The 13,958-nt window shown below is 40.2% G+C and overlaps 1 protein-coding gene across 11 annotated transcripts in view; it reads right to left on the bottom strand.

The window, feature by feature from the left end:
• Positions 1-1,407: 1,407 nt before the first annotated feature.
• PAG1 (phosphoprotein membrane anchor with glycosphingolipid microdomains 1) overlaps positions 1,408-13,958 on the bottom strand; it is a 113,093-nt gene continuing 100,542 nt past the window's right edge. For all 11 annotated transcript variants that reach the window (XM_032920053.1, XM_030492228.1, XM_030492233.1 and 8 more), the window contains 2 exons: positions 13,319-13,378; positions 1,408-11,459 (listed from right to left, as the gene is read on the bottom strand). In XM_032920053.1, coding sequence (XP_032775944.1) covers positions 11,109-11,459; positions 13,319-13,378 — 411 coding nt within the window. In that variant the 3' untranslated portion in view covers positions 1,408-11,108. The remainder of the gene's footprint in view (positions 11,460-13,318; positions 13,379-13,958) is intronic.

Here is a 13,958-nt window from a genome sequence, read left to right as displayed (position 1 = left end):
GGAGAACAAAGATGCTCGTACCTTCTATTCCCAAGTGCGCGCATGCAGCTACATGATTAGCCAGAATATGGGCAAACTGTCCAATACTTCAACCAGCCACACTTACAGCTCTGCGTGGTTGGTCTCAAACCTGAAGCCTAGCCATTGTAATAGAATTATTTTATGGCTGATAGCAACTCTTCAGAATGAAGAGTGCTACACTTCTCTTGATAATAATAATGCATACATTTTTCAGAAGAACAGCCCATATTGGGTAATACTCAGCAGTTACTTCATAAAAAAATTATACCAAATTACATATTTTGCAGCTCCTTGGTCCATAAGCAAATGTTCAGTAAAACACAATCTTCCTTTAAACTATCAGATCCTGAATGATTTTTCACCTGATTTTTTCTTTGGTTTTATATGTATGTTCCCTATTAGATCTATAACTTTTTATCTTTGACTATTAAAATATACTCACCCAGATTAAACATTAAAGAGCCATCACCTTCACAGTGAACATATACTATTTGCCTAGTGGTCTCACTTTTTTCAGCCTCTCAGCTCAGCATAACTAATCCATGGCTACACCGTTAATTTTCCAGGAACCTGTTAATCAGTAACTACTCAGTATTAAATGGATAAACCTGCTCTTCTCTTATCTGTAATTAAAGATAATGAGGAGGAAGGTGCAATTCCTAGAGAATGCAAGTCCCAGCAGGCTAGGTACCAATTCAGTCTCATGCTTTAACGTACAAAGAAGTCTTGCTCCAGTGTCACTCTTAAAAGGTGACATTTCCTTGTCTCAGACTTACTCGCAGAATCTGTGTTACATACTCAGCTGTGGTCATAACTCAGTGGCATCTGAAATGTTTCAGGATGCTCTCAAAATATTTCTGCACAAATTAGTCTTGCTGTTGACAGTGCAGCAAGTGGCTGGGGAACATCAGCTGGAGAGCATCTTTAGCAAAGAAAAAGGAATCAAATGGCATGACAATTTCAGAAGATAATCCATAAGGCTGGTAACTGCAGCCCTTTAAAAATGCTGAAAGCTGCACAACTTTCAAAGGCTCCAATCAAATATACTTACCTGCATTAAAGAGCATAGTGCCACTATATTAGTGCCACTATATGCATGGAAGTTCCAGCTTTAAGAGAACTTAAAATCAGTGCTGTTGTGTTCATGCTTGAATCTTAATGGGATTGTGGCTTTGGGAAGAGTAAGATGCTATATAACACAAAGAAGACTTAATAGTTCTTATCAGATAATGAAATCAGCACCAAATGCACAGAACAAACAGAATTCTATCAAATAATGCAGATTTAAAAACCTGCAGGAAGAAGTGACTACAAGGACTGGATAAAATATTTGTTAAGAAAACACCAAAAAAAGGCACAGGTTAAAAAAACCCCAAACACAACAAACCAAAAGACAAAGCTTATTTATTGTGTTTTATTCTGCCTGGCTATTGAATTTATATAGAGATTTCAATCCAATGAATTTTGCCAGGATTTTTGAATTAAACTAATTTCATTGCAATGTAATGTTTTCCCATTTGACATAATTTACACAGACTTCCAATAAGTTCAAAAGTTATTTGCAAATATATTAACCAGAGAAAAAGGCAGAGCCCCTTTTGAAAGCTTTCAGAGAATACAGTACAGTTTCTTCAGATTTTTTTTCTGCATATAAACAAGTAAATATTAGGATACTACTGTACATAAATAAAACCAGTATTTTATATTATTGACCTATGTTCTTACTTTTAGGTAACTGCCTCATATGTTTATGTAGCATTTTTTCCCCCTGAAATATTTACATAAAACTTATCTACATTTACAGTAAATAACCATAATTACCTACTGTGCTTTCAGCAGCCAAAAGCTGAATTGGCCAGAAACATCAGATGAAGATTCTTGGAATAACGGTATGACTAAATTACATCAACTGGTGTATGCTACTACAAAATGTTGCGAGGAATTGCATGGCATTTATCAATTTACAAAATGCAATTTAGTGTTGGATCTGAACTTCTCTAACAGTAGGATAAGCCCTGCAATTACAGTCAAGCTACAATTTAGGGAACATACATTTTGCAAAACTACAGTATTTCAGTGTCTGCAGCAGTGTTAATAAAACTATATTGATTTCAAACAGGTAGCAAGCCAAATAACCCATCATGTAGCAAACAAGCCTCAGCTAGTGCCATCTCAGAAGTCTGCATGCACCAACTCCAGCTTTATATAGTACAGTCATTTCTTCGAACTGCTCTCACTGCCTACAGATCTGAACTACACAGGATATTTAACTATATTCACACTAAGATAGCCAGAGACAGTTCTAATCCTCTCATTTCAGAAGCTCAAGTCATTGCAAAACACTCACACATTCAGAGTGTTTTGCAATTCTGCATCAGCGACCAGAGAATCAAATGGTTGTCCAGAAACACACTTTGTGCAAGAACATTATGTAAGAGAACATTGCTGGAAAACCATTCCAGTAATAAATACTTTTTCCATTATAAAACAATGAATAAAATAAATGAAAGTGTCTGTAACTACAAATATTTATCCACTATGTTCTAAGTATGCAATGGTCCATATATAAAGCAATTTTATGCTGAAGCTCATATAGCACCCAATTTAAAGTGACTCCTACTGAGGCATGATTTTAATAATAGCTATTAGAGATAATTAACCATATACCAGACTATTTTTTTATTGTTCCTATGCAAGTTATATCAATTCACTAACATAAAAGAAAGTATTTTTCACTGAAAATACAAACAAAAATACCTAGCACCAAACCAAAACGTCTTCTAAACTCTCTTAGAGTCCAGTCCTGCACACTTGTCTCATGCAAGTAATCCTCTTCAAATAAAGGTAGGGGTTTTTTTTGTTTGTTTGTTTTTGCTAAAAAGCATCTATGCAAGTCCAGATCTGCACATGGTACTTACATTAGTGCATCTACATTTGTTTTTTTAGGGTTTATGACAGAACAAAACCATGTATTTAGAATTTATTAATTAATTTCATTTCTGTTGATGTGGAGGCTTGATAAAAGCTCAGCAAACTGCATCATGGTGGGGCAGAGGGGACTTACCCTTGCCTCTATGGGTACAGGGAATACTGAGAAGAATAAACAATTCCAGCCATCTCCTGTGAGATTCTTGGCAAATTGACCCTTAACTGTAACCTCTTTTACCATAAAAACATTTCTAAACAGGTAGTCTGTGATATGGGTGAAGTGCAATTGTTCCTTTTACCTCACTCTTCCCGGCTGCTGCAGAAGGCTATCCCTGTCTTGCCCCAGTAGTAAATACTCTTTCCTGGGCTATCATCACACTTTCACCAAGACAGACTAGTCAGACTGAGGAGACACAGCTCACATCCCCTTTTCTTAAATAAAGGGGTCAGGATTGTGAAGCAAAGGGCCATTCCTAAGTAGTCATTGCCACTGAGTAGAGACAGGCCCTGCTGGAAGTCATGAAGATGGTACGTGTAGAAACTCAGGAGCCACCAGAGTGATCCAAATGCTCATTCAAAGACTTGTCTGATGGTAGGATGTTCTGAGGAGACTGGTTACGTGACCGTTCTCAAATAGCCTCAGAGGTAAAGACCAAATTCCAGCATCCTCAGACATGGGAGAAAGAAGGTTCTTGTGCTCTTAGGGTTTTTTTTACTAACACATTTAAACATTGTATCGTTTCACCTCTTACATACATCTTTCCACGTCAGTTGAGTGCTTGCAAGCTACAGAACTTCTTGCCTTGAAAGAAACTGAAGACCCCCGGAGAAGTCTGCAAGAAGGAGGTAATTTCCCCAAAACATCTGACTTAAGTCCAGGCTCCTAAATCTCACAGGCACATTAAAAGGGTCCCATTCAGAAGTGTGATGTGGCACAGTTTCTGTCCTCTCTGGACAACTGTCATATTTCATCAAGGACAAAAGAGATGCTTCGATGGTGATGGCTGATGAGGAGGGGAGGAGCAGTTCATAAATAAGAGGGTAGTCCAAATCCAACCGATGCTGAAAGTTAAAATGTGAGTCTCTGTAGATATCAGCATGGTCTGTCTTTTTTTTTTCTTTTTTAAGTAATAAGATTTGTAAGGATTAAAATCCCCTTCCCAGTATTGCAAGATTAAAATGACAAGAGTTGGTAACATTGTCTGGTAGTGAATGGGAGGCATCCTGAAATCTCGAATGAAGCATTTTGAAGTCAAATGATACTGACATACTTTGTAAATCATCTAAGCAGGTTGTTGCATTATACTAAACTGTAAGAAATCACATAGCTGCCCCCTAACCTGAACGAAGAATCTCATTTTATATTTTCTGTAACAAATATATGCTCATTAAAATTAGACAATTTATTTGGAGAGACGGAAACCTTGTCAGGCTATGCTAATGTGACCATAAATGAACATAACAAATGAAAGCCAGTGTTTAGGAATGTGTATGGCAAGGGAGTACCACATACAGTAGACAAGTTGCTATGCAGCAACAGTGAGCATCTTTACAGAAGCATCTTTATTTTTAGGCACTTTGCTATTATGTTTGTAATGACTGTCATTCTGGCCAGTTTGAAACCAAAGACCTCCAGAAACAAAACCTCACAGCTTGAAAAAACAGAACTGGAAGTTTCATATTATTTTTAGACTGGGCACAGGCCAATGGGTATGTAATACAAATCGGGGTGCTGGAGTTAGCTATGCGAGTGGGTCAGACCAAGTAGGGCATTAAATTGTTCTAGTGATTCTGCTTACAACACCTGAGCTGGATCATTTAGAGTTAGCTTAAATATATGTATCTACATTGTGCAGACACTCTTTTTGACCTCTGGCTTACATCTAAAGTAAATTTTATCAATTAATCAATAGGAACCTTGTATTACAAATAAGCTTTCATCTTTCTGTTGTCCACAGGAAAAGAACAGTGTCTAGTGCATGTGATACCCTAATGCACTCCTGGAAAATTACCACACAGGCAATTGAGTTAATACTTCTGTTGTTTAATACTTTTTGTAACCCTGGGATCTTTCACACTGACCCAACCAAAAGGGGTTCTCTTTCCTTTAAGAAAGGGAACCCTGTGCTTTTCTCTTTGTGATGTTCCATCCATAGCATTTATCTTTAGCATACTCCCCAACTTATGTTGCCAGCTAGCAAACCATACAAAATACTTTCTTGTTTTTTGAGGCTGCGATCTGCTCAAAAGAGATGCTACAAATCAGAGTATGAAACATATTAATAGCAATTATGCTCCCAGATCCCAGGAAGAAACCTGCCCTTGAATGTCTTCAGCACATCACCACAGGAGCATCTGTCTGGCTGAGCATCTCTCTGCAGTCTCCTGTTTTGCAACAGACTACACACATCGAGTTACTTGTGAGGCACATAACAGTCTTATTCAGGCATGTTCCAACCTAAACAAATAACACTTGTCTGAAATAACTGGTAATTCGCCTAACAGCAAAAGCCTCCCATTGGATTGTGGCCCAAATAGAAATGTTTGTTGCAGAAACAGATTTCTTACAGTCATATTGCAAACAACTATATATGAACAATAGGAGACAGCAAAAAGTCCTTGAGCTGGGCTCTATGACGTTTCCAATCCCATGCTGCACAGATGAGAGTCATGTCTCTTACTGCTTTCAAGCCAAGGCACTTGGCCTGAATTGGCTGCTTTTAAACACCTGTGGCCCAACCTAGGCTTGTTATGTTGGTGACTACATTCTGGTAGTGTGTAGGATGAATAAGAGACAGGGCAGCACTGCCAACCTTTTGTAGTCAGAGTAATACAGTTAACACAAAGTTCTGGGAAGCAGACAATATGAGAGAGGACTCTGCGTCACAGCTTTACATGTCAGCTTCCAGAAAGCACATTGAAACCATTTATCCAGAACCTTATTGAAAGGTTGAACAGAGAGCACTGTGACCAGCATTGAGCAGAACTGTGATCAAAACAGTGGACAGGAACTGTTCAGGGAGCCACGGAGAAGCACACAGCCCAGAAGAATCGCTGCAGGATGGATTCCCTGAAGGCATGATAGACAAGGGCTTAGAGAACAAGGCAGCTGGTCCTCAGCCAGGTGCTGCTGTGGGAATGGTCCAGCTCTGGGTGACTCACGAATATGAATCCCCACACCTACACATCCCTCTCCCCATGAATCCTGCTACATGTAAGCAAGCCTGCAATTGATATTAACAGAAAGACTGAAGCAACTAATTGTTCATAGTTGACATGAACAAAGACCACCGCCTCCCTGAAAGCTCATTGTTCAAAAAATTAAGTTCTTCAAAAGGAGACTGATAATTCTTATTGCAAAGCTTAGTCATCATAGCTACATTAATGGGCTTTTTGGAGGATGTTTGCGAGAGACTATTGCTATTGTAGGGCCAGTTGAGGTCCAATACCTTTATTGTGTCTCTATAAAGCAGTTTCCAACTTCAACAAGTAAAAATTGGGGTTCTCCCTTTGAGTTAAACAAGCACAGTGTGGAAAGGTGTATGGAAGTACTAGTTACTTAGTGAAAAAGGCACTATAACAGATCTGTGGTAATTATGTACATACCTATGCTACAGGTATCTGTAAAGAATTTCTCTCTGTGATTGAGAAAGCAGTTCTGCACTCATCATGGTAGGAAAGGGAGACTGGTTTATGGATGGGGTTAGCACTGGTGTAGGTATGTGGTTTAGGTATGTGGTGAGAACAACTCCCACAGGAGACACAGATTCATGGAAGAGATGTCCAAACTGCATTTCCTATTTCTACTGGTTTCCAGAAGGAAACAGAAGAGACCTTTTCGGTAGTGCAGTTATGCACACATTACAGCTTGTCTTGGCCTTACTGTGGCAATTTGATGTCAGATCTTATTATATAGTTGTGCTTAAAAATGAAGGTAAAGAAATAGACTCTGAAGCTTCCCCAGAAAAGATCACCAGGTAATAAATACTTTATTTTTGATGCTGACATTTTATTTAGGGATATAGTGAAAGAGGAAACTATAGCAATGAGGAGACAAGCATAAGAGACTCCCTTTTCTTTACAGTTGGATTCATCTATTTGGGGATTATTGTCAGAAAAATCTTTCTATCCAATATATTATTGAAAAGGAAGCATTGGCAACAGCCATACAGGAACAGATCTTACTTCTGGGAAGAGGGAACTAAACCATAAGCTTGATTCTTAGTCAAGAGATGTAATTATTCACATAAGAACCTTGGACAGAATTCTAAAACATTTTTCTTTAGTATTAGACTATATAATGGATAGTGGAGGGGAGTTACAGACTCCCCCATGCATCCTTGTTCAGGAGAGTAATTCCTTTTCGCAGCTCTCAGGAGTTCAATGTGTGCGGGGTCTCAATGGCTAAGGGTCTCAATGGTTAAGGTACATATCCCTCAAGCAGCAATCCAAAAATCTGAGCTCTTCCCTATCAGGCTGAGGGTCTGGTGGATGATGAAGAGGTTGTGACCAGCCTGAGCCATTTAAATGGGAAGGAACGTGCCAGCACTACAGGACTGCAGAGATAGAACCAGCTCGCAGTACAAGGCTGCATGAGAAAGGTTAAAAATAAAAACAAGCAAAAAGAGAGGGGGAGGGGTTTCACTGTGAAAAAGGGAAATCTGGGGATCTCAAGGAGCAGCTCTTAGAATGGGGGAAAGGAAGGAAGGAAGAAGCTGAGTCTCATGTCCCTTCCTCCAAACCAACACTCTTGATCCTGCTCTAAAAGACACAAAGAATGGCTGGGTGGCCCTCCTCCTTTCTCTAACTTGCTGATCTCAATGAGGGCACTTCTGGACTGATGTTTGATTTTCTTCTTTTTCACCTTAAAATTTTACAATCAAGAGTTCAATGTTATTCTTTGCTATCGTTAACTGGAATTCTCTCTTTTCTTTAAACTGGTCTTAATCTGCTGATCCTGACAAACCTCTTGTTGCTACTGTTTCTCCAAAAGCAGTCATCCATGTAACAAGTAAGACAATCCTTAAGGTATAACTTAAGGGATAATTACATCTTGAGATGTATTTGGGAATTTCAGGAGTTGAGGTATGCCTGCCACTACGTTGCAGTAGTCAGACTGAGGACTACATATATAAACCCGTACCCCTGAGCAAGGAACAGACAGCAAACACATAGTTAAAGACTTCAGAAATTCTCCAGACTTAGCACAACAGATCTTCTGAAACATGATGTGTCTTATCTTTGGCCTTAAACAGCGTGAAGTAGAAGAAGAGAACAGCCAAAGGTGAACTTCATGAATTCACATTCAAGGGAATAGAAATAGAAACTTTTTTGTGAAGGAAAAATTCCAGAAAGGAAGACCAAAGTCAGCTTTCAAAAGCACTGTACTGAAGTGGAAGCAAAGGATTTGCTGCAGCTGTGGAAGCATGGCAGCATGATCAAGAACAAGATGGATGCAGACTGGTCTGAACTGCTTCTCCTCAAAGGCAGAGAGTCATAGATCAAGCATGCTGTGCTGTTCCACGAGGTCAGGATCCATGCAGTTTCAATCACCCCGTGGGCAGAGTTTGACTGCGCACTTGCACTGCTTCTCAGAGCCACACTACTTACAGGCAAAGCCCATAAATCAGTACACTGCTTTCAGTTATGAAGTTATTTCTAATACATGTGCGTAACCAGATCTGTGTTTGCTCTCTGTAGTACCAAGTGATATTGAGTGCTGGCTAGTGATCTGAGAAGGACTCAATCTGGTATATCAACACCCAGTACCAAGTGAGCTGAAATGAAACCTCTTTTGGCTACTATGGAATAAGCCAACCTCAGTTTATGTACTGTTTATTTCAAATTAAAAATAAACTACTCTTCAAGCACATGCCAGATATTACACCTGTGAATGTATTTGAATGTTACCAAGTTTGGACTATAATTCATACTTGTGTCCAAATTACACGTGTATGCTTATTTACATGGGGATATATGCACATGTGTACACATAACTGTGTACAAATGCGTATCACATATTGCCAGTTCTCTACTGTTGGGCCATTCTTGTACTATTGTACTATTCATTCACAGAATCACACAATGGTTAGGGTTGGAAGGGAAGGGACCTCTGGAGATCATCTGGTCCAACCCCCCTGCTAAAGCAGGTTCACCTAGAGCAAGCTGCACAGGATCGTGCCCAGGCAGGTTTTGAGTATCTCCAGAGAAGACGACTGCACAACCTCTCTGGGCAGCCTGTTCCTATGTTCTGACACCCTAACAGTAAAGAAGTTTTTCCTCATACTCAGAAAGAACTTCCTGTGTTTCAGTTTGTGCCCTTTGCCCATTATCTGGGCACCACTGAAAAGAGTCTGGCCCCATCCTCTTGACATCCACCCTTTAGGCGTTTGTGTGCACTGGTAAGATCCCTTCTCAGGGATCTTTGTCTCTTCTCCAGGCTGAACAGGCCCAGCTCTCTCAGACTTTCTTCACGGGAGAGATGCTCCAGACCCCTAATCATGGGGTGGCCCTCTGCTGGACCCTCTCCTTTGTCCGTCTTGAACTGGGGAGCCCAGAACTGGACACAATACACCAGGGCTGAGTAGAGGGGAAGGATCACCTCTGTCGACCTGCAGGCCACACTCCTCTTAATGCACCCCAGGATAGCATTTGCCTTCTTGGCCACAATGGCACATTGCTGGCTCATGGTTAACAAGTTGTCCCAGCGACTTGTTGTCATTGTACTGTTCTTGAAGAAAACAAAATATGAACCCAGTACCTACTTATTTCATCCAAGCTCTCTACTTTGCTTTTAATAGTAACAGAATAACTTGGTATACTTGCAAAGCCAGTGGCTTTCAAACTGCTTGTCAGAGCGCCAAGGAGTTCTTGGTTGCCCTCCTGCTCCTTTGAGCAGAGGAACAAGGAGGACCACTGGCTGCCCCAGACTAAGTCCAACTGTCTCTTCTGCCTCTCTTTTGCCCTCTGGCAGTTCATAGACTCCACTATTTTAAGCCTAAAACCAGCAAAACATGTTCCACATCCCCACTGAAGACAATAACAACAACAAAGGCAGTTGTTCATTTACATACTTCTGAAATAGGAAAATAGAAATTAAAGGAAAAAACCAAATTAAGCCAAAAGAATGGGGTTCCTTCTGTTACATAACACAGTAAGTTAATCTACAAAAACTTTGAAGATGAAGAACATGTTGTAAAAATAAAAAATATAATCCACTCTGACCACAGTATGTAGATTTTCCTACATAATAAACTAGACAAACATATTAAAATATTTTAAGTCTTAAAAAAGGGCAAAACTATTCAAAAAATGACTCGACACTATTAAGGTTAGACTAAACATTATACCAATGCATTCATTTGCACAACTTTTTGCAACACGACAATTGTCTGCTGTGTGTTTACATAGGTATACGTGTGCATGTGAGGGGAACACAGCAAGAATATTAAGGGTGTCACTTGCCATTTTAAAGTGGTATTTCACAAATAACCAAACAAAAACCCACCTAAAAATACCAGTACACATCTCAAATATTGCAAGTCACATTCTGCAGCCCTTGACATATAAAAAAAAGCTGACAGAATTCATTCAAGTACATTTGGAGTAGGTTCCTTGTGAAGTACTGTTGTTTGCACTTTAGTTGCAATGCATGTGAACAGAGCTCCCCAAAAGACACAGAAGTGAGCACGCCTTCCCCAGCCCTGCAAAGTAAGTCTGAGTTGAGGTACAATGATCCATGATTTGCTCAATGTTGTGTGCCCAAACTTGAATGAAAATGATGCTTGAAAAACACTTTGAAGAAAATGACATAAAATGAAAAGCTAGCTTTGTGTAAAGGCAGTCTTTTTGGTATGTAATCCTATCAGGACAACAAGCATGGCACTCCTTCCCAAATTCTGGTTGTCTTGGAGCTAAAAATAAAGAAGCCTTTATGCTGTCCCGGTCATCATTCTGACCTGACGTACCCTCTCCTGTGAGCCTCCATCCACCACCCAGAATAACCTAGCGGGTATCACACCCTGGATGAAACATTCATTGTTTCTTCACGACTTTTGTTCTCTACTTCACTTTGTTCCTCAAAGGGAGAAGAATTTCTCTCTCCGTGTTTCACATGTTCCTTTGAAAATACCAGCGGAGAAATCTGCCTGCCAGAGTAGTTAAAGCCTGGTGAAATCCCTGTGGTGCTGCAAGTCCCCTATGCTCTCATAGTCATTCTCTCCTGAAAGAGCAGAGTGGTTTGTGTTAGGTACAGACAAGGTCCTGTCTTCTTCTTGGCTCACTGACTGGATCGCTTCATAGTCAGGCTCCAGCTCCCCATTTGGTCTGTCTGCTGACTGAGGCACAGTGGTAGTATTTAGGGTGTTCTCAAAGTCCTTCACACTTGCATAGAGGCCACTGCAAATGGACGGGGACCTCTGAGATGCAATTTCTTGAATACAGGTGTAAGGAGAATCCAGTGCCTTGAGGGCCTGTCCTGGCTTACTCACTGATGAGTACATGGCTGAGATCTAGGAAAAGGAGACATGTGCTAAGTGTTTAAGCATGGCATGAAGCTTGTGTGCCAGTTTGTACCCCTTCCACCACAAGGATGTCAGTTACTTACAAAAAACCAGGATCTTCTAATAAAAACATATCCATTATAAAAAAAATAAAATAAAAAATTCTTACAAATCCTTTCATTTCTGGCACGTGTTTATAAACTGATTTTCTTTCAAAAAAGAAAGGATATTTATAAATGTCAAAATTAGTTGAACACAAATCCCTTGCAAGTACATTAGATGTGGGACAAAAGGGAATGGCTTTATGAGCAGGAGCTCTTACAACTTTTGCTATGGTCCTGGAGCCAGCTGCCAAAGGGATGATCAGGTTTAGCTGCTATAATGTGGGAGAAGGATGCTGTCTGATCCTTGGAGGTTTAAGAAGTATTATTAATTTTAATGGTAGCGGCTACTTTTAGAGACCCCAATAGGAGAGTAATTTTTTGTTGTGTTTATAGGCAGGACCAAAGAGGCACCATGTCATGTTAAGAGAACATTAAAAATCAGGAGATAAATTACCCACACCAGAACATACCAAATAGTCAGTGCTGATCTTGAAACACAAAGTCTGTTCCGTTGACTAAACTGCCTACAGAGAGAAGCTGCATCTCAGTCACTGCATATCAGCACTTAAGACTAGAGGCTGAAACCTTTCAGCTACTATAAACACAAGAGAGGGAGCTGGAGTCTCTGAGGAGGTGGTATGCTTAAACAAGTGCACGGAGGTGGCCCTTAATGAAGAGGTGAAGGAGAAGCCCATGTCCACACACGTCCCTCTGCTCAGGGCCCACCAGGGCTCACACTGAGCGCAGGGATCCTCCCTTGACTCCCTCTTCCAGTCCGAGTGGATACCACCCCTTGTACATGGCAGATGGATGAAATTCCCTGTGCTGCTTCTCTGCTACCTAATATCACAATAGCAACGTAGCTCTTTTCTTACATTTAAAGTCTTTACTGAGCATGCAAGGCCACTCTGGATTGGTATCAATGCAATTAGAATAGTGGATTGGCATGAAAACATCCATTGCCATTGAGCACCACTGACAGATGCAGATGAACCAGATCACTCCCGTTAATTCTATATTTTTGGGTTTTTTTAATAGAGACATCCAATTGCAGATGGCAATACTTCTTACTTTTTACTGCTTTTAGCCAACCAAACAAAAAAATGGCTTTTCTGCCCATCCATACTTAACCCTCTCCAGCAACCGAGTTCAAGGATCAATTTATTCATTAATGTCTGGGAACACTTCACCCGGCAGAAAGCATTAGCTCGCTCAGCTCATTGCCAAGTTTGTGTTTGCTCTTATGTCCAGAAACATTTTTATAAATTGCATGGGTCTACTGGAGATGATCACAAGCAACCTCATTTCTGTTTAACTTTTCTGTCTTTGTTTCAATCTCCTCAATTTATTTTACTAACAGTTTATGTTCCAGTGCTTTTATTGTGCTTCTGTTTATTTCCCACAGCCCCACACACTTCGTGTGGGGAAGGTGGAGCGTGTTTCAAAAGGCTACTGATTATTATCCTGAAGTAAAGCTTGTCATCCAAATCAAGAATCAGCTGATCAATGATCAGCTAATTGTTGCCTCCTGTTATTTTCTGACACCAGTTTTTAACTCATTGGCCTGATATAGCCATACACTACAACACTTCTGATTTTAGGAATGTGGCAGCATTAACTCTGTGCAGAGAAACTTTGGCTTTCATTTTTTCTTCAGACAAATTTCATCTTTCTTAGATCCTGCTTAATCATGCATATCTTATGCTAATTTCTGCCTGAAAAAAGGTCTCTAGTTGGTTACTGAATTTTGTGCAAGAAACCTACCTCATCTTCTGTAAGAGATGGATCTTCCTCTCGAGACTTGTAAGACATTGAACTATGCCTCTGTAAAAAAGGAAGAAAGAAAGAAGAAAAGGCTCATTACCAGTCAACAGTGTGAAACCTATAATAAAGCCTTCCCATTACAATCAATACATTATATTTTATAGTCATTTGCTCACTCGTTCCATTTTACATAGTGAATATTTCTAATATCCAGAATGCATCTCTGGAGATAACAGCCCTGAGGTTACTAGAGCTTTTTTATGTATCTGCTCTTGTTCTGACCTGAAAAGAGTAATGGTTAATACAAACTCTGCTCCACTGTATCCCTGCCTTTACATTTCTAATGAAGCAAGAAAGAGTCTGCAAAGGCTTTTGAGCTATTAAAAGTCCGCTGTTGTGACATGCTAGTTGGCCTTCCACATGATTTTCAGATATGCTTTTAGATGACAAAAGAACAAACCTGGCACCTTCCTGACAACTATTATAATTCAATCAGTGGATCCTGGAAGTGCTGCAAGGGAGGTGCTGTGTCCTCCTCCCACAGGAAATGCAGCAGCTGTGCACAGATCGGGTTGGAAGGGACCTTAAAGACAATCTAGCTCCAACCCCCTGCCATGGGCAGGGACACCTTCCACTAGAC

Source organism: Strigops habroptila, chromosome 1, assembly GCF_004027225.2.
Source record: "Strigops habroptila isolate Jane chromosome 1, bStrHab1.2.pri, whole genome shotgun sequence".
Taxonomy (NCBI): Eukaryota; Metazoa; Chordata; class Aves; order Psittaciformes; family Psittacidae; genus Strigops; species Strigops habroptila.
The sequence above is the reverse complement of the archived record's forward strand: the minus strand, read 5'-3'. Positions and strand labels throughout refer to the sequence as shown.